The 24,443-nt window shown below is 34.1% G+C and overlaps 3 protein-coding genes across 9 annotated transcripts; 1 reads left to right on the forward strand and 2 right to left on the reverse strand.

The window, feature by feature from the left end:
- Positions 1-2,229: 2,229 nt before the first annotated feature.
- Positions 2,230-6,209, forward strand: LOC125188927 (protein TRIGALACTOSYLDIACYLGLYCEROL 3, chloroplastic-like). The gene is made up of 10 exons (XM_048086028.2): positions 2,230-2,512; positions 2,626-2,724; positions 2,990-3,085; positions 3,229-3,306; positions 3,391-3,452; positions 3,553-3,628; positions 5,077-5,184; positions 5,398-5,573; positions 5,651-5,735; positions 6,000-6,209. The coding sequence occupies exons 1-10, from the start codon at positions 2,348-2,350 to the stop codon at positions 6,036-6,038; spliced, it is 984 nt and encodes a 327-aa protein (XP_047941985.1). The 5' UTR covers positions 2,230-2,347; the 3' UTR covers positions 6,039-6,209.
- Positions 6,210-6,610: 401 nt separating this feature from the next.
- LOC125188926 (zinc finger CCCH domain-containing protein ZFN-like) lies at positions 6,611-12,891 on the reverse strand. Of its 7 annotated transcripts, none has more exons than XM_089058782.1 (11): positions 12,726-12,780; positions 12,473-12,633; positions 12,203-12,265; positions 11,758-11,877; positions 10,869-11,141; positions 10,256-10,564; positions 8,537-10,047; positions 8,251-8,362; positions 7,508-7,600; positions 7,184-7,394; positions 6,611-7,100 (listed from the first exon to the last, which is right to left on the reverse strand). In XM_089058782.1, exons 1-7 carry the CDS (start codon positions 12,763-12,765, stop codon positions 9,766-9,768), a joined length of 1,248 nt encoding a protein of 415 aa, XP_088914908.1. In that variant the 5' UTR covers positions 12,766-12,780; the 3' UTR covers positions 6,611-7,100; positions 7,184-7,394; positions 7,508-7,600; positions 8,251-8,362; positions 8,537-9,765. The 7 variants fall into 7 exon arrangements, with proteins under 7 accessions (XP_088914908.1, XP_047941983.1, XP_088914913.1 ...); XM_048086026.2 differs by having other exon boundaries at positions 7,508-7,610; XM_089058787.1 differs by having other exon boundaries at positions 6,611-6,830; positions 6,907-7,100; positions 7,508-8,362.
- A 1,228-nt stretch (positions 12,892-14,119) lies between these two features.
- LOC125191096 (uncharacterized) lies at positions 14,120-17,870 on the reverse strand. Its single transcript, XM_048088556.2, has 9 exons — positions 17,637-17,870; positions 17,451-17,556; positions 16,660-16,940; positions 16,274-16,379; positions 15,851-16,204; positions 15,694-15,770; positions 15,484-15,608; positions 14,594-14,923; positions 14,120-14,358 (listed from the first exon to the last, which is right to left on the reverse strand). The coding sequence occupies exons 1-9, from the start codon at positions 17,726-17,728 to the stop codon at positions 14,336-14,338; spliced, it is 1,494 nt and encodes a 497-aa protein (XP_047944513.1). The 5' UTR covers positions 17,729-17,870; the 3' UTR covers positions 14,120-14,335.
- Between the last annotated feature and the right edge of the window lie 6,573 nt (positions 17,871-24,443).

Consider the following 24,443-nt stretch of genomic DNA (forward strand, 5'->3'; position numbering starts at 1 on the left):
GAATCATTTTGATTGAGGTAAACCCAAAAGAAAAGTGATTCATCTTTGACCACAAAAGAGGAGTACTAATAATCAAACCAAACATAATAGTTTAATAATTATGAATCAAATCATATTCTATATTCCTTTTAATTAAGCCAAACTCATAATTATAAAATTTTAGAATCATATTATTTTCATATAGTAGCAAGTTCATTATGGGCTGAAACTTTGTGTAATGTTAATTAATTATAGGTTGAATTTATCATTTAAACAGATGGGAATGGTAAATAGGAATTGGAATAGGATTGAAGAAATATAATCGTAAATTTATATTTATTACTCCACTTAAATATACTCATTCATTTCTTAAAAAATTTTAAAAGTTTATTACAGTATTATTTTTTTTATATTGAGTTGAGATTCATTCTTCACTAAGAACATCCCCAACGCTGTCTTAGCTAAGAGCAGTGCTCTTCCGGTGATGCACAGAATTAACCTACTTTTCTCCAAGATTTACCATACAGAGCATGAGATTAAAGGCTATAAATACCCCCTCAAGCTTCATCAATAAGAGATCTTTTGCTGCATAATTTTCAAAGATAATATTTGAGAGTCCTTTTACTGTTCATCAAGATCAAAGGCGTTTGAAGAAGGATTCAAGAGAAGATCAAAACTACAAGTTTCAACCTTTGGGTTCTATTATTATAGTTCTTATCTTTTCTTTGTTTTTCCTATAAACTATGTTTTTAGCTTATTCAATTATGTGTAACTAAATTCATAGAATTCGATGTGTTAGTAACGATTTTGGTTATACAATTCCTATTTATGTAATATCCGTTTTGTTCATTATTTCGCTTCTATTCTAAGTGTTGGATGCTTCACGTTTGAGAGACACATTCTGTGATGATCTATTGACTTGCAACATAATTGTGAGAAGAGGTTTGCGAGTTAGAAGAGCTTTGTTGACGTTACAATTAGCTTCCCTTAAAACAACACTGTTAATTGAGAGTGAGAACATTAGAAGTCTTAGGAGCTTTTAGGATTGACGCCCCTAGTTTCTGTAATCCACTTTGTGTCACATGGACAATATACCTGTGACTCGTTCTAGTGAAGTATGAGTTGTGCTAGGTGTTGTAGTTGTATAACCATAACTGTGAAAGTACATCCCTTGAATTCCCTTATCTCATCTATCTAATCTCTGTGTTTTTATTTGCAATTGTTATTTGTTCTTCTTTTTTAAATCTTTTGTTTTCAAAAACCATAATTTCTTGTTTTTTTTCAAATAGTAGTAGAAGCTTAGTAGAAGGTAGCTAGTCTGTGATAGTTTTCCCTGTGTTCGATATCCGGTACTGACCATTAGCTATACTATATATACTTTGTGTACTTGCAAGTTTATTTAGTGCTAATAAAAAGTACATCAGGTATCATGTCTTAGCTAAGAGCATGAAATATAAAATGAATAAAAGTGCGACCAGATCACAACCATGCTCTTAGCTAAGGGCACGATTGATGATGCTCTAATAATACTTCAATCATTATTAAATTTTATCTATCTTACTTGCAAATGATTCATTTAACCTGTGCATTTTTAAAAATTGTGCATTAACTGATTAAACTCGCCTTTTTAAAAATTCATAGTTATACTAGTACTACTTCCGTTCATAAAAAATAGAATAACTTTACTATTTTAGAGTGTCCACTAAAATTAGACCAGTTCTGCATATGAAAAGTTTTAAATAAATACTTTTCTATAATACACTACCACTTTCATCACATTTTCCTTTCTTCTCTTTCTTATTTTACCAATTATACATTAAAAGTTAAAACTCATGTCATTTATAATTTTGTCTATTTATTGTGGAGTTTTTTTTTCAGTGACATGAGAGTAACAAATATTTGACTTATTTATATTTTGATTTTAATAGTTTTATGGAGTAAAAGATAACACTCTCTTCGTTCCCCATTAATTGTCCATTTTTGTCATTTTTATTTATTTTCTATTAATTTTTTACTTTCATTTTTTTCATAAATGATAAGTAGGCTTTATATTCCACTAACTTATTCTTATTATATATTCTTACACAATTAATACTAGTATACAAAAGTGAGATTATTATACCATAACTTTTACGATTCAATTTCTTTTAAATTTTTTAAAATTGGTTTAAAGAATCAAAGTAGATAATTGGAGGACGAGGATTTAGTAAATAACACATTCTATTTCTACTCATTCCTGAGATTGGAATTTATGATTAAAAAATGAGAAAAATAAATAGTATAGTACTACTCCTATAAACGAAGATGGGCAGCGATCGCCACTCCTCCTCCGGCGGTAATCGGAAATTGGATTGCTGGAAGATCAAGGATGGCCGCGGCTTCCATCTCTCACAACCCTCTCACCGCTTTCGATTCTCTCCGCCGCTCTAATCTGTTCCCATCTTTCCCGCCGCTTTCCTCAATAAATAGAAGAAGAAGGGTTTGTTGTGCTTGCGTCGCTCCGCCTCAAAATTACCAGCCTGCAAACTTTAAGGTTTTATTTCATTTTCCCTTTCAAGGTTTTGTTTGTTTGCTTGCTTCTCTATTGTGATAGGTGATGAGAACATTTAGATGCTTTTTTCGGATTATACTCATTTTTTTCTCCAGGGTGCTCACATTGAGGATGGGTCAGATGTGCTCATTGAATGCCGAGATGTCTACAAATCCTTTGGGGAAAAGCACATACTAAGAGGTGTGAGCTTTAAGGTGATTTTCTTGTTTAACTTACAAATGCATACGTTGTCCTATGTGTTTCTTTTAGGAAGAAAATGAATGTTTGCAAGTGGTGATTTGTTAAAGGAATGGGTTGTTTGTTACATGAGATCATCACCATTCTTCATTTGTGTTGGTTACGTGCTCCTTTTTCTAACTAACTATATTTTGTCAACTTTAGTGAATAAGCTTGTGATCCCACAGGAACCAGCTAAATCATTCTCAGTTTACCATTCACAAACTTAAAATTCTTTTTTAGATTAGGCATGGAGAGGCTGTCGGAATTATTGGGCCATCTGGGACTGGAAAGTCAACCATCTTGAAGATTATGGCCGGCCTTCTTGCTCCAGACAAGGTAATCTGATTCTTCCAACTTCCTTCCTTTCATTTGGTATTATGTTGTACTTTATACTGATATTATTATTATTATTGATGGAAGCTACTTTAGATTGAGATTGACTGTCTTCTTGTGGTCTCTCATTAATTCTGAACAACTAGGGTGAGGTATTGATTCGCGGGAGAAGACGGCACGGGCTGATCAGTGATGAGGAACTATCTGGCCTAAGAATTGGCTTGGTGAGATAACATTGTTTGCACCTCCTCTATTATTTCAGGGATTCTAATCTAGACAGTTTTTGAAGCTACTGCCCAATGTAACAGGTTTTTCAGAGTGCAGCACTTTTTGATTCTCTCACTGTTCGTGAAAATGTCGGGTTTCTGTTGTAAGATATTTGTCTTTATAATTAGTTTTTGCTTCATTGTTATCAACTGTATTTCATGTTTAAGTTATGTATTAAATTATTTTTTCAATTTCTGTGACAGATATGAAAATTCAACTATGCCAGCGGATAAAATTGCCAAACTCGTCACAGAGACTCTAGCTGCTGTGGGCCTAAAGGTATGTGGTTAATGATCACATCCACTTAGCTACCATCTAAGCATATCACATACACACATACACACATACACACACACACACTTAAATGTAGAATTAAAACCAAAACTCATCCATTAGATTAAAAAATGGAAGGTTGGGAATTCATAATAATTCGTTTCAATATACCTTCTTCAGCATGTGAGTAAAATTGTCCAAAATTATATGAACCTTGCGGTAATAAAGTGTAGTTGTTGGATGTCTTTTGGGCTATCAACAAATTAGAACAGGTACTTCAACATAACATTGAGTTTACTTCAACATAACATTAAATTTACTTTAGTACAACACAAGTATATAACCCCATGACATTTAAGGGTAGTTGTCAATTGTTATTGGCACCATCAATAAATTCGACATAATACACTTCAGCATAAAATTGAATTTACATCGTCATAATGCATAGCATGGCATTCAATTAACTTAAGCATAACATTGGATTTAATTCAACATAATGCAAATATGCCGAGATACTTATATGTTCCATTTTTTCATGAAAATTTGACAGTTTGTTCATGTGAACATATGCAATCAAATAATTTGGTAGAATCCTAATAAAATTACTTTTAGTTTGGATACATGGTTTGTGAAAAAATGGTTTAAATCGATATAGTTGTATGGAATTTATAGTTTTGTGATATTTTAGAAGAGAGAAAGTGAGTTACGGTTGTCATTGAAAATGAAAGGCGTCATTACAAATTCGAAAGTTTACTTCATCATAACATTGAATGTACATCAGCATAACAATACATTTACTTCACCATAGCATAAATTGTAGGAATCATGTCATATTTTCTACGAATCACGCTATTTCCACAAACGATTTTGCATTAATTGGCAAAATCAATCTTATCTGTTTCAATTGGTTGCCAAGTGACGTTAATAACAACTGTCTGTTTTCCGAATCATAAGCCTGATATTTGGTTAGTTTTGTATAAACACATTCAGATTTTATTACAATCCTATAAATATATAGTAATATACTAAGATCTTGTTTAGTCCTCGTTAGCATTATTTGCTTTGTTTTATACATTTATTTTAATTCTATTCTATACCTCAAAATTTATTATTGATGTCATTAATTCTACAAATTACTTAAGAATAGCTTCATTTGGTTATTTTCTTTGTAACTTCAAATAAATGAATAAAATAACAAATCGAGCTTTGATTTCCATATTATTTGTAAAACCAATTAAATATAGCGTGGACTAAATGAGATTAGTTCTTATGGATGATATCATGATGCACACATAAAATATGTAATGGTCAATCTGATGAACCTACTTAGGAGTAAGAATCTGACAGCAAAATTTCTCAGAAAATGTAACCAGGTTAATAGTTTGTATGCCATACAGTGGAAGGACTTACTCATTTCCCAAGGCAGGGGTAGTTTAAGTGAATTCTTTTTACAGGGAGTTGAAGATCGATTACCTTCTGAATTGTCTGGTGGGATGAAAAAGAGAGTTGCCCTTGCTCGTTCCATCATTTTTGATACAACAAAGCATGCGATTGAACCCGAGGTATTTTTTGTTCTCCTTTTCTTGTCTACCAAAGAAAATTCTGGTGCTCTGCTTACACATAAAGGTTAAGATTTTATATCTATTTTGGCTTGTATTTTTTGGTGTTATAAGGATATGCAACGTATTATCATGAAATACAATTTAATTTGCTTTATCCAAGTAAAAATATCATCAATTTCTTAGTCAACCATACATCAAATGTTTTTTGAATAGGTGCTCCTATATGACGAGCCAACAGCTGGTCTGGATCCAATTGCATCAACTGTTGTTGAAGATCTCATTCGCTCGGTTCATATGAAAGGTGAGGATGCACTTGGGAAGCCTGGGAAGATTGCATCCTATGTGGTAGTCACTCATCAACATAGCACAATCAAAAGAGCTGTTGATAGGTAGTGGTTAATTTCTAGCCTTTTGAACACAACTTGAGGCTACTACTTCTCATTCTAATACCAAATACCATATCCAGGCTGTTGTTTTTGTACGAAGGAAGGGCTGTTTGGCAAGGAACGACTCATGAATTCTCTTCCTCAACAAATCCAATTGTTCGACAGGTAAATGTCATTTCTTTCTATGTGCATATTTTCCTTGTGCAGTATCATGGGATTTTATCTGTGGGGATGCAATGAAAGAGTCAAATTTTTTCCAGTATGTTTAGGATCCAAAATGCAAATGAGTAATTATTATGAATCATGATCATGTGAGGTTTCCATATGAACCTTTTCTAGTGTTTAGAGTTGTTAATATTTATATTTTCCCTTCTCAAACTCTAATTTGTGGTTTAAATAATGATTCTCATACATGAATTGTGGTTTCAGTTTGCATCTGGGAGCTTGGATGGGCCAATTAGGTATTAAGCAGTCTTCTGTCTGTGTCTACAATATCCATCTCCATGTATTCGAAGGAATGTGATAGTGTTTATTTCTGGGGAATTATATTTCTCATTTTATTTTGTAATCCAGCATGTTATTTTACTTTGTATGCTGAGTGTTAAGTATCCAATCCCATTTTAAAACATTTTGATGCTATTTTTAATGTTCTGTTAACACGTGAGGAATAATAGCATCGATGGCATAGTGTGTTATAGAATCTAATCATGGTTTTTCAGTTTGCTTTTTGCACTATACCAAATCGAATTTGATTTGACTCTCAATTGAAAACGGACAAGATAAAATAATTAACATAGCAAAACAAGACAATTTATGTACTTAATAAGTAAACACAAGGCGGTAATCAATCTTTTCCGAATTTAGATCTCCTGCTGTGGAGAGAAGCACAATCTCACACCCCACCATTTTATTAAAAAATAAATTAATATTTTAATACTTTATATTTTATGATTAAATAGCATGCTGCGTGAGACATCTTTGCTTCTCTTCACAGCGAGGGATTCCACCATCAAAATCACTACTTCTCGGTCTGCAACATGTAGAGTTTATGGTTAGACCATAAAAACAAAGATCAATATAACCAGTATAGAAACTTACAAAACTAGTTACACACAAAATCCTCACTGAAGTCAGTCCCTGTTCACTCCCATATCTAAATAGCATCGCAGGCTGTCCCTTCCCATTGCATGATGACTCCTTGTGGCAGAGACCCGGGTTGCCTGCAAATGCCCTCAGTAGCCCTGCCTTGTGGGATGATCCCTGAGAGACAATTATGTTATGTGATTGATTGCTTCGAATGTGACCAACCAGCTCGGTAGGGATCCATTCAGCATACTATGTGAGATGGACAAAAATCCAAGCTAGGACCATGTGGATACAGCATCGTTGAGAGAGCTCAAATCGACAACTTCCAACGACTTGCAAGGTATGGTCCCTCCCCAGAGTTTCTGTTGTTGCTATATCCTCAAACTATCCCTTGCATGGAGGAATCTCAGCAGAGATTTTGTTGTTCAGCTTCACTGCCAGCAACTGAAAGCAACCAGCATTATTGATGATGATGAAAATAATAAAAAAGAATATCAAGAATTAGACATGGCATCCAAAGCAATTACAAGTTTTGGGAGTGAAAGAACAGATCCAAAGGGCCTGTTTGGAATGTTGCAATTGATAGCATAGCAGCATGGAGATGGCAAACAGTAGCTTCTGCTTTCACCTCCACAGCAAGTGCAAAGTGAACAAATCTGAAAGCTCCCCAACTCCTTGTGCTATCATTCACATCACCATCATCTCCTTCCCCAGCGGCACCATATCCTCCGCCGCCACCTGCAACCATTTTTTTTATCACCAGCACTCCTTTTCAAGATGGGTTTTTTTCACAATCAACCTGTCTTCTGATACACAAAAAGAAAATAAAAGTGGTGGAGAGAGAAACTTACCATAAACAATCAGTTGTTGATGGCGACTAGAGATGAATAAAAGAATCAGCACACCAGAAAATTCCACGAATACTTGCATTCATTCCTTACTGCCTGTGATGTTCTTCAAAAAGGAATTAAAAGAGTCGACAAAAGAAGCAGGAAATTGGCGGTGATGAACTGTAATCTGGAAGGAGATATGGAAGTAGATGTTTCTTGTTGAGGGAAGTGATAGTGAATGGGTATGAACATGGATCTAACTATATTGCTAGATAATAAATAAAGTAGTTTTGGTTTGAAGGTGTGTATAAGGGAGGAGGAAAGGTTGGGGGGTTTAATTGTATTCAATAAACCAAAAAGAAGAAATGCTAAAGTTTGCAGATGGGCATTTCACACCTATGGCATTTCATGCTTTCTTCGGCCATGGTACAAATGAAAGAGAAAGAGAGCTGCAGCAGTATCAAAGTAAAATTTGTTGCAACTTTTTAAACACACAGATTTCCTTCGGTCTAATAATCTTCTTTCTACAAGTACATTTTTTTTATTAAAAGAGCCTCCATGCCAGGAAGGACACTTGTACACAAGTGTAATACCATGCAAGTTTTAACACATCAAACATGTAAATGAAAGAGTAACAGAATAAGTAAAGAGAGCCAACACCCCGACAAAGATGGCTATTGCAATCAAACACCTCTAGTGATTCAAGAAATTAGAAATGGTGAAGTCATGTGAGGAAAAATTTATGTCTTAATTTTGTAGAATACCTGCTAATTGCCCCTCAGAAAAATATACTGCTACATAGGATAAGTGAAGCACGCCACTTTTCCTTCGCTGTTTCTTTGCAGATCCTAATTGATAAGTATAGCAATCTCTGAGCTGCTCAGGAGAAATTAAAAACTATTTCAACTTAGGTTGACCATACTTCCTTATAGCTTCAGTGTGTAGAAGCAAGCATAGGTAGAGCTCTACACAAAGAGATAATTATGAACTTGAAAACTTTTTACAATTCAAAAGAATTAATAAAGCAGACAGATAGATACCACAAGTTACCTGATTCTGTTTTGGCACAGCAAAACTTGATCTTTAGCTTTCTCAATGAATTGCTTTCAATCATGGAACAACTACCCCTGGACTTGGCTCTTATAGAAAGATATAGTATCTTTTTTTCATGGTTTTATCTTTAAGTCTGATCAGATTATGTTAGAACTCAATCACATACAACTTGAATCAATGTAGGTTGAATTAAAAACACTTGCTTCCAGTCCCTTCCCATTTCCATAGAACATATGACCCACAAACCATACTTAAATTAGACAAACCACAAAAATAGGTTATACTTAGTTTGACGTGTCTGGATATAGATCCAGTGCACTTTTCTTACTTCAACAGATCCAGTGCACTTTTCTTACTTCTACATCAATACTGTTTAACAGAAACCTATTGGTCATAAATTACCATACATATTGCTGACACAGAAAATTACTAGCCTAATAGCATCACTGACAGGTAATAGCACATATCATAAATTCATAATTACCTAATCGTTTGACCACTAGCATGGTCAATGAAGAGAGACATTAGATTCCTGATAGAGAAACTAAAGAAGCAAACATTGGTAATAAGAGAATACTAACACCTTAGCTTCTCAAAATTATGCTCACAAATTGTGATAATCCTCACTAATAACCATTACACGAATGGATGTAGCATGAGTTCCAGACAAATAGGACATTAACATTAATCAGTAGAAAAAGATGTCTAAAAAATTAGTGGAGAGATAATTATGCTCATGTTAACAAAGTAATGCTCGGAAACTATATGATAATTCTTACTAATGATAATGAAATGGAGGGGACATAGCAAGCATTTTAAACACAGAGGAAATCAACCATAATCAGCAGAAATAGCTATTAGCGCAAGGAATGACCCTGTATAGTTTTGGGAAGACTATTGCCGGAGAGGCAAACCCTGCTGCAAAACCAAATGCTCAGAAGACTGTCAGAAGTGATAGAAATATATGAAAATGATGACGGCTCTCAAAAATTGGAAACATCCACCACTGCCTTTTAACAAATGTGATAACATTTGCAGATTTATACATTGCAGCAAGTTTAAGTAGTGAATCTAGTCAATTGAACTGCATCTTCAGAAAAGCAGATCGACTTGGAATTGAATTATGTACATCTCCAGCCAGGGAAATGAATATACAGGAAGCTGTTATTTATTTATCTTCCAAAGTAAATAGGACAATAACTCAATTACTTTTGGAAGAAATATTTTCACTCTGAGTCAGTGTTATTGTCACCCGAGGATTTTTGTATAGTCTCTGACAAAGAGAGCCGCCTATTTCTTGTGGAGCTTGTGTCGATGAGTCCATCTGGGGAGAAATTTATTGGAACTGTTCCCGGTGAAGATGCCAAAAACCGACGAACAGCTGTAGGGTCAGTTGATGATGAGGCAGGGGTATTGTATGCAAAAACTCTCATGGGGTGGTCAAATTTGCAACTTGGACCAAACTTGCAGATACCATATCGCGAGTAGAATACACATAGAGGCTCCCCCTACAACCAACAACAAAGAAATATATTTGAAAGGTAAAAAATGCTGACTTTGAAAAATAATCCAAAGGTTAGGCACCATCGCAAAAAGGTACAGGCTTGTATGTAAAATTAACTATTGAATAACTGAAAGTGAAGGCAGAGACCCATTCCTGGTTTATTGTCCTCAGGAGTGTGCTAGGAAAAAATAAATGTTGGTGAGAAAACCTACCGGCCGTAAAGGAAGTCCAATTGGACTCAAGTGACAGTCAGGAACAGGAACCAGTCTTTCCTTAGGATGGTGAAACTTGCAAACTGCACCAAATTTGCAGTCCCCAGTTTTCATATAAAACTGGCATTCAGGTTGATCTGGTCTCTCAGGAAATACATTATCCTTTTGGAATGCATAATATCCCATTGGTACAGCACCATACTCAGATGCAACATTTCCAGAGTCGCCCTGATGTGATGCTCCATCATTTTGGATGTTTACTGCTGAAGGAGGTTGGTTTTCAGAAGATAGAACTGAACCGAGTTGACCCTGAAAAGCCATGCATGAGCAAATTCAGATTTTATCCTGAAGCTGGATACTTTTTGGAAGGATCTTGCATCCAACCAATTGAAATTCACTATTTAATACTCTCCATGAGAAACAGGTTTGGGAGGGAGCACCTCATACATGCATATTTTTCATACCACAAGGCTGAAGTGTGATTTAAGTTTTCGATTGCAATTAATAATTACTATGATTGGGGCACTGGCATGCTCCAATCTGTCTTGCTTAGACAAAGCAAAGCCATACAGGCAATTAAGTATAAAGAAAACAAACTCATATGAAATATTACAATGTATGTGTTCCATCCAGGCACAGATACCACTCCCTGCTGCATGACAAGTGGTGCATAACTTGAAGGGCTTTGCCACCGTGGACTGGCTATAAAAGAAGCTCTTGTCAATGGATATGACAGCTGGCTGGTTGTAGGAGACTGAATTGGAGGATATACGGCAGAACCACGTAAAGATGCCGTCATATTTGATGGCTGGGGGTGATGGAATTTACAAGTACTTCCAAATTTGCACTGTCCATTCCTCATATAATATCCACATTCCATCTCATTCTGCACAGAAAACAATGGAAAAAACTAAATTAAAACAAGAAAGCTTGAAAAAAACATGCAAAAGTTACTTTTGTTAAAAATTTACTGTCAGTTATGTAAATTAGGTGAAGAAAACACCAAATTTCTCGAGAACGGACTGTTTACTCAAAACCATTCTCAAGTGAGGAACAAGGATTTTTGCAGTAACTCATATGCGTCCTTCTCTTATGAAGGTACATATTATCCAGAAGCCTAGCTTAGCCCCTTCCCTTTCATGAACTAGAACACAAGCAATTGTGATCTTCATATAAAGTGCTTTCTTCATCAGGCCTTGAACTCATCCATCTTTTTCCTCTCATACTAGACTATACTCATAATCCAGTTTAGAAAAGTGAGGCTAATTTTTTCTCACCACTGCGAATTCTCATCCAGATTTTTATTGAGACTGTGTTATAAGAGATAATGAGAAAGCTAAAGCCTGTAAACATCAACCAGTAATTTATAACCCAACTTAGCAACTGTAAAAATGATCATTTATCAAAACTATTGCAAAATGACTGTATATCAATAGTATCCCAAAATTCAGCTACGAAACTAAACCAAGGAAAATCATCGACAGGGAGGTATAAGTGTGGACCGGGCGAAGTGGGTATCCCAAAACATTTAAGGAAACTCGTCCGGTGATCCCAGCTTTGTCTCGAGGATGATGAAATTTGCATGTGGCTCCAAACTTGCATGTCCCCGTTTGTAAATAATACTGAAGATAAGACAAAAATGTTCAAATGTGATATAACGAAGAAGCTTGTCAGAAGCAAATAGAGAACTTAAGTCAAATAAGTTAAAGTTACAAAAGACAGCATTCATAGTTCAAAAAAGACTAGGGCTACAAAGAAATCAGAGGAAAATACACAAATGTAGACAAAACATTACAAGGAAAATAATTAAAGTCAAAACAAAAGTGATCAAAAGAATTTCATAATAAACCCTTATGGAATCATGAAAAGAGTCAGTCTACATGGGACCAATATGGCTAGAGAAAATGTAATGCCAAGAATGAAGATACAAGTTGTATAGACACATACCTGACATTCAGGTTGTCCTATCCTTTCTGGATATTCACCTTTCATCCTTGCTGTGGCAATAGCCTATAAATTAAATTGATAATTTCAGATTAAGTGTAAGGGAAAAAAATAGAATAGTATAGCCAGCAAACAATCCAGAGACAGGAGCTCCAAAATTAAAGTTGAGTAGGAGTAATTTCTATTTACAGCAAAAAGAAACACTCTATTTTACTTAATTATCTTAATTGTTAATCGAATCTAAAAAAGAAGTGCGGAGAGAGCATAACATACAAGCTTTCTGTTAGGAGGGTGGTTAAATCGACATGTAGGGCCAAATCGGCATACTCCAGTTCGAATGTAGTATGAACAATCGGGTTCTCCTTCACGCACTGGATATGGTCCATATTCCATATGTTGTTCCCTTGATCGCATGTTCATTTGCCACAAAACATCTAGTAAACAGATAAGCAGTAAGTAAGAAATTCATCTTCTAATTAAAAAGTGCACAAGTAGAATTGAATTATGTGTGAATGGCATTAAGTACCTTGGTGGTGCATGGAGGAGGAAGCGGCGGTGACGGACATTGAAATTCACCATGACATGACCTCAGAAACGGAGGAGCGAATACAGGAAAAAGGAAAGGGAAGGGATGGGCGATCTCTCTCTCTCTCTCCTCCACACAAACACTCAAACTTAAAACTAAAACTAAAACTAAAATAATGCTGCTACTCTTTCTACACTCTAAAAATCAACTCTCTTTTCCATTCTACTCGCTTTCTCATTCTGCCACATGTTACCACATCCAACCACGAATCGTTTTCCATCCTAAAGCTATTTTCAAATATTTCATTCGTGTTTATTTTAATTTAATAAGTACGTTCCTAGTTTATTTTAACATGTTTACATAAAGTATGTAAAAATTTCATTATTGTTTTCATATTGATAAAAAAACATTTATTATTATTTTATATTGGTACAAAAATATCATTACGTAAGTAAAAAAGTTAATGAGAATCTACTAAATTGAAATGTGGACACAGTTAATCAATTTGTATCTTAGAAAAAAAATTTATTCTTTCCTTTTTATCTATTTTATTTTCTTTTTCCTCTACTTCATTCTTTCTTCATGCATGTCGTTTTTTAAAGTCTTGTGCTCCAAAGAATGCAAACTTCAAACAATTTGTATCACTATAAAACACGCTTGTAAAATATTTTGTATGGATAATCAAAATTCATCAAATATTTTTGTTTCAAACTCATTCGCCCGATAAATGTTTTAATATTTTTGTTTCAAACTCATTCGCCCGATAAATGTTTTTCTTATACTGCCACAAGTCATGTAATTATAAAATTTATTACTCTCTCAGTCTCATCTAAGATGACAAATTCCTTGGCCGGCATGAGATTTTATGAGTTATTGGTTAATGTGTTTAATTGAGAGAAAAAATGTGGATGTTAGTATTAAAATAGAGAAAGAAAAATGAATATTTGAATAGAAGTGAGAAAAAGTAGTTGGATGTATTAATTGGAGAGAAAAAGTTTCCAGAAAAGGACGTGTCATTTTAGTTTGGACAAACTAAAAAGGAAAACGTGTCATAGACGGAGGGAGTAGAAAGCAGATACATTTCAATATTCTATGTATGTCCATAAAAGCTTATTTATGCGAACATCATTAATCTTAAAACAACAAAAATACGAGATGAAACTCAGCTTTAAAAAATACTACTCCTAAATCCTAAAGCAATATTGGCCTTTTCACATCTTGTCTAGTACGATAAAAAAAAAAGACTGGAACAAATTCTCATCTGATCTGACCCAAATGAAATGCCTCCTTCCACCCACCAAAAGTGAACATTTCCACTTTCAAGATGAAATGCTATGTCACAATCACACCACAACCATCCCCACATTTCTATATCTACCTACAACTGCGCAATATGTATTGTATTCTCACTTGCTTGTATAATATGTCAACCCTATACTTGGGAATTAATTTATCACGCAATATTACACTACAAATGCCTAATAAGTTCCATCCAACATTAAGGAATGTAAAATACCTAACCCAACCACACAATAAAATTACTAAAGATACAAATACTTCCGCATACCACTGCTTCTCTCTGCTGTCTACAAACCTCTGTTACCCGAAACTTAGTCACTCTCTTCGTTATCATCTGCAAAGAAACATAAAACTGCATATCAATATTTCCCATAAGGGTAATAGAGTTTGCTCCTCTGTTGCACTGTTACATCAACAGTCCAGAGGGCTCTAAATTATCTCAGTAAAAAAGCTCGCTAGCAAACAGGTGGTGTGTCAAAGTGCAATTTATAAGTGTTCAAAAGGAATACACAAATAATTGATTAAGGCGCGCAATTATGAGAAAATTAAGACAAATCAACCAATATTACCTTCATCAAATTCTTCACTTTCATCTTCATCATCTTGTTCCTCGCCATCTTCTTCCTCGTCTTCTGCCTCCTCCTCCTTGTCTTTCTCCTTCTCTTCTTCCATTTCCTTCTCCTTCTCTTTCTCGTTGTCATCATTGAGATCTTTGTCATTGTTTTCTTGCTTTTTACTATCTTTATCATCAACCTTGTCTTTCTTACCACGAACTACAGGTTTCTCTGGAGCCGCAAAACTAAACGTTGATCTTCTTCTTGAACTGGATATGATATTGCTCATGTCAATGCCTTCAAGTTCTTTGGCTCTTTCTTTTCTCTTTCGACAATCTTTGATTTCTGAAATAATGAAAATGGCAGCATTATTCATCTACAGAGGGGTGTGTGTGCTGGGGGTGAGGAAAACTGGATCTAGAGAAGTTAGAATAATGTAGGTACAGTAAGCCTTTCAGAGCCACAGTCAAATTAAAAGGCCACTGTGGCCAGTTTGAAATCAATTCATCAGCCAAAATATCTTGTAAACTTAATGATCTTCTCCCTTTCACGCAAAGACAACATTAATGTCTCAAAACATCATCTACCAAAGCTAATCTTGTGTGGTCCATGACACTTTATAAAGAGAAACGTTCTTCAAGCTCATACAGCATGCTTGTCATCTGGACATTGATATGTTGATATGGAACTGGAAGCAGAGCAGAGTAACATCCAATTTAAAACAAACTAAACCTAACTAATTGGCAAGAGTTCCAATTCAGAGCTCTCGGTTCTAGAAAATATATTTAAATTTTACACATTTCTGAAACTAAGGTTCTGATTAGATCATGACATGCATCTTAACCTTTTAACATACTTGTCCCCACATTTGGCACATAATATGAGCATACCAAATAATCTATTACCTTTCTCAGAGGGATTTTTCGATAGCCCTTCTCTTGTGAGAATACCCTCCAACTCCTTCACTAAAATGGTTTCTCGTTTGTTGTCTGGTGCTTGTTTAGCTTTCTTGTAAATAGCAGGAGGAATACTGACAATAAAGACCAAAAAATGTGACCTTGTTAACGAATTGCAAACACAGGTTGTAAAACAGAGGGTCAAACAGATGTACAAACCTCATTCCACAAGCTTTGATTATTGATTTCAGATTCTCTACGCGTTTCCCATAAACAGGAGCTGATTTTTCTTTCCTCTGGTTAAAATGCTTACATTAGGTACAATTAAAGGCACATATAGGGTAAGTGAGCACGGTGTTGACATAATAAAACTAACCAGGACTGATCTTTCACCAGATGATTGGGATTGATTATCTTCAGATAAATTTCCATCCTCATCTGAGTTATTATCCTCCTCTTTTTGCCTTTTTGAAAGCTTGGTTGGCTTCTTCGGAAAGACATCTGCATTTTCAGAGATTTTACGTTTCTTTCGCTGTTCCGATTTCTTAATGTTTCTTTTGGGAGCAGCTTCCTTCCTTGATTTCACTTTATCACCCATCTCATCACTATCGCTTCCACACTGTGAAGTATCAGAGTCCTCTTCACTGCTGCCCTTCTTTAACTTTCTGTTTTTCACGCCCCGTGAGACTTTTTTCTTAACATCTTTCACAGACTTATCCCCTTTCAATACCTAAATAGCAATACATTCAGTCAGCAATCAATTTGAGAAATTAATAGATGTACAAAAAACTGTTCTGACCTCATCCACTTGTTGACTTATGAATTCTTTAAAAGCATCAAGGGTGTTTTTATCAAGACCAAGATCGTCCTCTAGAAGTCGGCGAACTCCGGCAAGCGATATGGTTCTGAAAAACAGAGCATAAACTTTATTCTTTTTTTTAAACAGACAATTGCAAGAATAAAGTAACAATTTACTATAAGAGACTGTCAATTAAATAGCTGAACATTAGCAGTAAAGCTAAACTATAAGCACCAATTCTAGCTATAACTATATTTCTTCAATATTTTTCTCTCCAGACTCTTACGTTACTATTTTTTCATTTTTTCTGCAGGGAGATGAAATGAACAAATTCATCGGATGAAAGAATAATCAATTCAGTTGTTCACAAAATCAAAAATACTGACTCAGAATTAGCTTGAAGATGATCAGCTCTTTCCAAAATGGCCTGCTTAATACTGCTTTCACTCAAAGAAGATTGAGTGCCAACTACAGATTTCGCTGTAAGAACACCCATTATAGGTGAGTCCTCCATTGTTTCGTCTTTTCCAGGGCTAGATTTTTTAGGATCACTCTTAGCATCTTGCTGTTTACGCAAAGCCTTTTCTTCATCCATACTTGTCTGTTCATCTTTGTCCATGTTTGCAGTTATCGGGTCAGCATTGGTTTCATCAGCAGCCTCCATTATCTGGAATTAACAAAAATTTGATATTGTTACAAGAGAACTAACCTCCAACACCCCAAGATGACACGAAGATTCCAGTAATCAAAATACTTGAACACTATAGTGTTTTGGTACTTTTAAGTGCAACGAGTGAAATATATTAAGGATTCCACAAGTATCACCAGTTTCTAACTGACAGTTAGGCAGCACAAGTCCACTCATGATGTAATGAACCTATGTTTATCATCAAAATTGAGCACTTAAGGGCAGAATCAGTGAAAGTGTGTTAACAGTTCAATCTTTTCAAACAATTCCAATAAAATCACATCAACAGTCAGACACAACGCAGCACCATTTTTAGGGTTTAAACAGGGCATACGTATTATTGTTAAGATCAACAATAATGTCTTCTCGAAACACCAACCAAAATCCAGAGTTCGAAAATGTAACATTGAATCCCTTACAAATTACCAGCGCTCATTCAGCAACTGAATTAACAAATTGAAGATTGCCAAACATCTGAAAACAGTTAACCTTTTCCAAGTAGTGGCGAATAAATCGTTTGTGTGCATCGAGGGAAAATTTGTCAAGGCCTAAGTCCTTCTCCAAGAGTCTCCTTACGGACTCCAACGTCAGTGAGCTGCAGCAAAATCCAAAACATTATGTATAAAAAGGCAGGCGTTATCATAAACACACAAACAAATGGCTAGAAATCTATACTCGGCTTGGTCCTTGAAATGCTGAAGGCGAGCGGTCACTGCGCCCTCTAGCTGCATCTCAAGCCTTTGCTTCTCCTCATCTTCGTCAGCCATAACTTTTTCGGATACAGCTGCGGTGGAAGTTGCCGATCAGAGTGAGGGTTTTGAAATTTTGGGGGGATTTTGTGTTCGCACAAAACAGCAGCACGACGTCGTATGCCTTTTCCGCATCACAATCTTCGATCGGACTCTAATTTTAATTAGACGTCGTATGCCTTTTCCGCATCACAATCTTCGATCGAACTCTAATTTTAATTAGAGTGAACTATATAATAAGTGTCTAACGTTTTCGTTTGTGTCATTGCAGGCTCCTAGAAAAAAAAAATACCTCCACACAATCCTAATCTTAAACATAATCATATATCATATATTTGTAGCCATTTTTCTGACCAAAATGCCCAAATGCCCCGAATTCGTTGAAGGGCATTTTTAGCAATCCCTAAATTCGCTGACATATGAATTATGTCACATTTTTGTCAGCAATTTCTTATGTGATATTCTAATAAGTTTTGATACTTTATACGTGATTAAAGTTTTGTCAATATTTCTACACTTTTTATATTCCTCTATTTCTATTTAATGATAACAATATACTACTTACATCATGTAGGAAATTCATTGAGAAACAACAAAAAATATAAAAAATGAAGTTATTTATGAAATAAAATCTGAATCAATAATACATAGAATAAAAAATAGTATTTCATATTTAACCAAATGATACAATAATTATTTTCTTGAAAACACTGACATTTAAAATATTACTCCCTCCGTCCCAGTTTAGGGGTACCAATTAGGTATGGCACGAGTTTAAAGAATTTGGTGGAGTGTGTAATAAATGAAATGAGACGGTGGAGTGTGTAATAAATGAAATGAGTTGGTTGAAGGTGGGTCCCTTTTTGACTTTTTGGTTTTTTATTTTTGTTTTGAGTTATTTTAATGTAGAGATAATGATATTTTGATATAATTTTGATGAACAATGGGGTAAAATTGTATGACCAAATATGAAAAATTTTAAATGTGACTCTTAAACTGGGACGGACTTTTATAGAAAAATGTGACTCTTAAACTGGAACGGACTTTTATAGAAAAATGTGACTCTTAAACTGGAACGGAAGAAGTATTTCATTATATATCATTTAACTAATTTGTTAATCTAAGGCTAACTTTAAGACAAATTTTTATTTATTGATATTTTATTAAAAATTTTAATTTAGTTTCAACTTAAATTTTTTAACATCATATGAAAACATATGGTTTGCTAATAATAGTATCTGAAATTAATAGACAACGTGAATTTATAAATTAATACTGCAAAATTGGATACTTTCATAATAAATAAAATTGATTGATAAATCAAGGTAAAAAACAAATAAAATTAGGGGAAATAGAAAACATTAAAAAAATATCAGAAAATTAGTCTTATAAGGAAGAAAGGGTCTCATTTTATTATTTTCATATTAATTAATGCGGTTAATGATAAATATGTATATTATAAAAAAATTAGAAAGTGTAAATAATGATAAATTTTAATTATGTATAAAATACCAGAACTTATTAGAAAATTACATAAGAAGTTTTTGACAAAAATGTCATAAAAATCACATTTCAACAATATAATGGAGTGACAAAAATGCCCTTTTAGGGCTTAGGGCATTTTAGTCAGAAAAAACAAGATATGTGATTATGTTTAAGGTTAGGGTTGTATGGAAGTATTTTTTTTTTCCTAGGGGCCTGCAGTAACACAAATGAAAACTTAGAAACTTTTCATGTAGTTCACTCTTTTAATTACTACTCGCAATACTATATAACAAATAGAATACGAGTCTAGTTTTTTTTCCTATGACAAAATTAAAGTACAATATAATTTATACAAATATTAATTTAAAATACGAGACATTGTAGTTTCTTGTTTTTCTTAAAAATATTACAGTCAAAATCAAACTACACTACTCGTACTTTTTTCGTCGCATATTACTTGTGATTTACAAAAATTATGTTTACTGAGTTTAATGGAAAAAAAATAAAGAAGAAAAAATTAATAAAAGATATAATGAAAACAAGAGCGATTATATATTTTGTTTTTTTTCAAAAATTAAAATGATCCAAGTAATGTTAGAAAAGTTACAACAAAATACGTCTCAAGTTATATGTAATAGATGGAGAAATTTACCTAATTTTAATTTAAGAAAACATAAATGATTAATTTTATTTGATTATATTTGGAGCGTTTCAACGTTATTCTACCATTTAGGCAATTATAATTTAGTATTCTTTGATACATTTTTAGAAATAAAATATACTAGGGATGTCACTCGGGTCGGTCCGTCGGGTTTCGGACCAACCCATCTCGAGTTGCGGGCTAATCGGGTTGTGATTTCTTTCGGGTTATAAAAGTTCTGCCCTAACCCTAAAAGCTCGGGTTCGGGCTAGCCCAGCGGGTTAATCGGGTTGCTACCGATAAGATTAACATGCGATCAATCCAATAAATAATGATGAAAATTAGTTATATTCATAAAATGTAATAAAAAATTAATTATGATAAATTTGAGATATATGTTTAAACTCAATCATAAACAAGATCAAATACTAATATTTGAGATATTTCGTGAAATTTTAATGCATGTTTTAGAAATTTAAATATTTTTTAGTGAACGTGAAGAATTTAATTTATTCATCAATCATTATATTAATAAAAATTCAATATATAATTTGTATATTTAGTATAAAATTGAAAGTTACTTTTTAACTAATCTATATAATAAAATTAATCAATTAAGTGTCGAATTAGGAATAAAAAAAATAGAATAATAAAGATTTTATCGGGTTTTCGGGTCTGGCCCTAACAGGTTGCGGTTAATCAGGTGCGGGTTAATCGGATTTTAATCGGGCTATAAATTTTCAGCCTTAAACCTCTAAATTTGGCGGGCCATTCAAACCAGTCCACGAGTTACGGGTTACACTGACATCCCTAAAATATTCTTAAAAAATTCGTGTGATAGGAACCTTAGACATATCAGCTAGAGTTACACATTATGTTGTAGTGGACATAGAATAAATTTATTGTAGGGGATTTTCTGTATAAAATTTAGGATTATACACGGATTTTAATGTACAATTGGTAAAATAAGAGAGATATAGAAAGAAAACATAATTAAAGTATTATTAATCGAGAATGGGTCCTGCCTCATAGAAAAAATGAGTTTCCAAAATTAGAATGTGCATATTCTTATGAGACGTGCTAACAAGAAAAAAGTGCATTTTCTCGTGGGATGGAGAAAGTACAATATAATGTACAATATTGCATTTTTCGTGCCACGTGACAGCACGTGATTGGATGTATGTTAGCACTTTAAAATTAGTTAGCATATTAGTATATCCTTATATATATATATATATATATATATATATATATATATAGGGGTACGTTAGGCTCCTTTGCACCCTAAGTGTCCTATTTCCTTCTTAATCTCAGCCCTTGGATCCTTAAATTGGATGGTTGTGATCAATGCATTATTAGTCTATAATGTTGCATTATTAGCCGTTGTGCATTATTAGAATGAAAATGTGCATTATTAGTCTATAATGTTGCATTATTAGCCGCGGTGCATTATTAGAATGAAAATGTGCATTATTAAATGACACGTGGCATTAATCTAACCGTCAGATGACAAAATCGTGGGGCTAGGATTAAGAAGGAAAAAGGACAAAAGATATGAAAAGACCGAACTAGAGACCAAATTAGGGTCGTACATTTTCTTAAGCTTGTGGTTAGGATTAATTTATAATTAATTTAATATTTTATTCAATAAAACTCTTTTTTTTTTTAATTTTTTTAATTTTAATTTAATTTAATTTTATTTAATCTTATTTAATCTTATTTTTTTATTTTTTAAATTTTTTTTTATTATTTTTTAATTTTTTAATTTTTAAATTTTTTTAAATTTTTTTTTCTTCAATAAAAATTTGTCGGAGTAAATAATGAACTAAATGAAGTATGTAATGAAGTAATTTTGACATGTTATTGAAATACATTAATGATACAACAAATTTTAGTGTTAAACGTAAGCGGTAGTAACTTTGAATGTTAGCAATGAAGTAAATATGACATTTTATTGTAATACAATGTTAACTGTGTTAAACGTCAAGTAGTAGTTCTGAACTTATTACTTCATTCAATCATACTATTACTTTATTCCATTAGTTTATTACTTCATCCCGTTAATTTATTACTTCATTCAGTCATGCTGTTACTTCATTCCATTAGTTTATTACTTCATAATGTGTTATGAAATAATTATCTTTCAGTTGAAGTAAATTCGGTATGTAATTAATGCGAAAATTTACTTCATAACATACGTTCATTAAGTTCATTATGTAGTGAATATAGTTCATTATTTACTCCAGCAAGTTTTTATTGAATAAAAAAAAATTAAATTAAAAAAAAAATAAAAAAATTTAAAAAAATCAAAAAATCAAAAAAAAAAATTTTAAAAAAAGTTTAAAAAGTTTAAAAAAAATTGGGTTAATTCTATTTTTGTTCTAGGCTACAATAGCCATTCCATCTTAATACTGCGTTTTTTTTAGCTTCCCAGTTTGGGAGAAACGCATGTCCGTCATGCGTCTTTCTATACTGAAACGCATCAGGGTTACGCATTTTAACTAAAGACGCATAACAATCATGCGTCTATCAATTTTTAATTTTTTTTTAAAAGCCGCATGACGCACATGCGTCTATAGTTAAGACGCATAACGCACATGCGTCTTTACTTTGAATTTAGACACCCCTCCAAAACTCAGACGCAGAACGCACAGCAGGGGAAAAACGGCAGCGGCGATTCTTGGCGATTTCAGGCGATTTCCGGCGACTTCTTCCAATTTTTCGTTTTATTTTGATAAGTTTTCTTCAATCCTTCAACATTCTTCACTTATTGGTTGGTTATTGGCTTTTTTGTTTTGGTTTTAGGTGATTTTGTAAATTAGGGTTTTTGATTAAATTGTTCAATTAGGCTGATAATTTGATGTTCTGTTAATTGTAACGGGTGTTTGTTGATGATATGCAAGCAATTGATTCTATATGTTTGTGAAATTTATCCAATTATTGAAGTTGTGAAATTCATCGAATTAGTGAAGAATGATTGTTGAATCTTGAGATTTTTGTTAAGTCTTTTGTCTCCAATTTATGGACGAAATTCAGAAATTAATGTGAGAAATTCATCTTACATTAGGTTGTTAAATTGGGTGGATTCTTAATTTATTTGTGGGATAGGCCCCTAACCATCATTAGGCCCCTAATCATTATGCCTTCAGTTGCATAGTATGAGATAAAAGTTCTACTAAAGTTTGTCTATTATTGGAGCAACTGTATTAAACAGGCACACTAGAATGATATCTTGTAGTTATTGTTTTGTGAATTATTTGTTTGTAATTATTGTTTTGTGAAAATCTTGTAGGATTAGATGGCAACTTCAAGTTCTAGAGGGCAATTGTTATATGGACCTGAAGATCCGTCAGTTCTATATCTTCAGAAACAACACATATCAAATAAACTACTGACGGAAGGCACATCACATATTTTCAAAGTTCGCCGGACGGAAAGTAAGACATGGGATGTGGATATTCATGCCAATGTGAGGCATTAGCTTAACATGTTTGGTTTTGGAGGCGTGATCGAATGTGGGAAGTCGATGAAGGTTGACAACGAGCTTATAACTGCTTTGATTGAGCGTTGGAGGCCGGAGACACATACTTTCCATCTACCGGTTGGAGAGGCGACAGTCACCCTAGAAGATGTGCAAGTCCTGTGGGGCTTGAGAGCGGACGGTCGTGTTTTCACAGGCCGTGAACATCATACCAGATATGATGATTGGCCCAGCAAGTGCCGAGATTTGTTGGGATGGATACCCGATGCAGCATCAGAGACAAAGCAAGGCGGTATGCTGATGACCGCTCTGATCAACCAAACAAGGATACCTTTGGGTGATGACCTACCTCCTTATGTCGTCTCACCCACTTCCTAATTTTCCAAAGATCATCATGAGCCCTTTGTGTAACAGAGACTTCCCACGAGCATTCATTCGCTTTTTCAGCATCGGTCTCGCTGATAATAGCTATCCCATCTTCTGTCGTTCCCGCTGGAAATTTGCATACGACATGCCACCTTCTTAACTTGCTCTCAACGACCTTAAACTGTCTTTGATGCCACAAACTCCACATAGTCATAGCCGTCTTCACATGCAGCTTGGAGTCAAATTTTGTTCCCATACCAATCCGATATGGATGTCTCTCATCCCAGTACATGTTGCTGTGTTCATTACCAACTTCATCAGGTACCTCAGAAGGACCACTTGGTAAGCTGCGAAAGAATTTCATCCCCTTGGGAACGTATTTTGGAAGTGGTTGTTCACCTTGCACAACGGGTTTACAAACTACTATCTCATCATCAGAAGCATCACCAAGAGAATCCTCACTTAGACTGGCATCTGCCTCAGATGTTACTGGCGACAATGGTTCATCATTATCTCGTACAATGCGAGTATTATCATCAAGGGTATCTGCAACATCTAAGTCGTTATTTATTCCAACACCAACATTAACAGCATCTGCAACACTCATATCACGATCAGAGCTCACATGTTCAACCCTCGCCGATGATCCAATACCACAATCAACAACGCCATAATCAACACTTGGTGTGATTTCTGAACTTCTCACAGGTGAATACTCAACAAACAATTCAATACAACGAGTAGAATTTTGAGCATCGTTG

Source organism: Salvia hispanica, chromosome 5 (genome assembly GCF_029641045.1).
Source record: "Salvia hispanica isolate PSC_SH4W2 chromosome 5, Shi_PSC_v1, whole genome shotgun sequence".
NCBI lineage: Eukaryota > Viridiplantae > Streptophyta > Magnoliopsida > Lamiales > Lamiaceae > Salvia > Salvia hispanica.

Coding starts and splice junctions, on each gene's coding strand:
- LOC125191096 (XM_048088556.2), bottom strand. CDS start 17,728: ATGGCTGACGAAGATGAGGAGAAGCAAAGGCTTGAGATGCAGCTAGAG. Junction 14,924..15,483: donor GAAAAATCCCTCTGAGAAAG/GTAATAGATTAT, acceptor TCATTATTTCAG/AAATCAAAGATTGTCGAAAG. Junction 14,359..14,593: donor AAGTGAAGAATTTGATGAAG/GTAATATTGGTT, acceptor GTTTCTTTGCAG/ATGATAACGAAGAGAGTGAC.
- LOC125188926 (XM_089058788.1), bottom strand. CDS start 12,765: ATGTCCGTCACCGCCGCTTCCTCCTCCATGCACCACCAAG. Junction 12,266..12,472: donor ACCCTCCTAACAGAAAGCTT/GTATGTTATGCT, acceptor TTTAATTTATAG/GCTATTGCCACAGCAAGGAT. Junction 10,565..10,868: donor CTGGATGGAACACATACATT/GTAATATTTCAT, acceptor ATGGCTTTTCAG/GGTCAACTCGGTTCAGTTCT.
- LOC125188927 (XM_048086028.2), top strand. CDS start 2,348: ATGGCCGCGGCTTCCATCTCTCACAACCCTCTCACCGCTTTCGATTCT. Junction 2,513..2,625: donor ACCAGCCTGCAAACTTTAAG/GTTTTATTTCAT, acceptor TTTTTTCTCCAG/GGTGCTCACATTGAGGATGG. Junction 3,629..5,076: donor TAGCTGCTGTGGGCCTAAAG/GTATGTGGTTAA, acceptor TTCTTTTTACAG/GGAGTTGAAGATCGATTACC.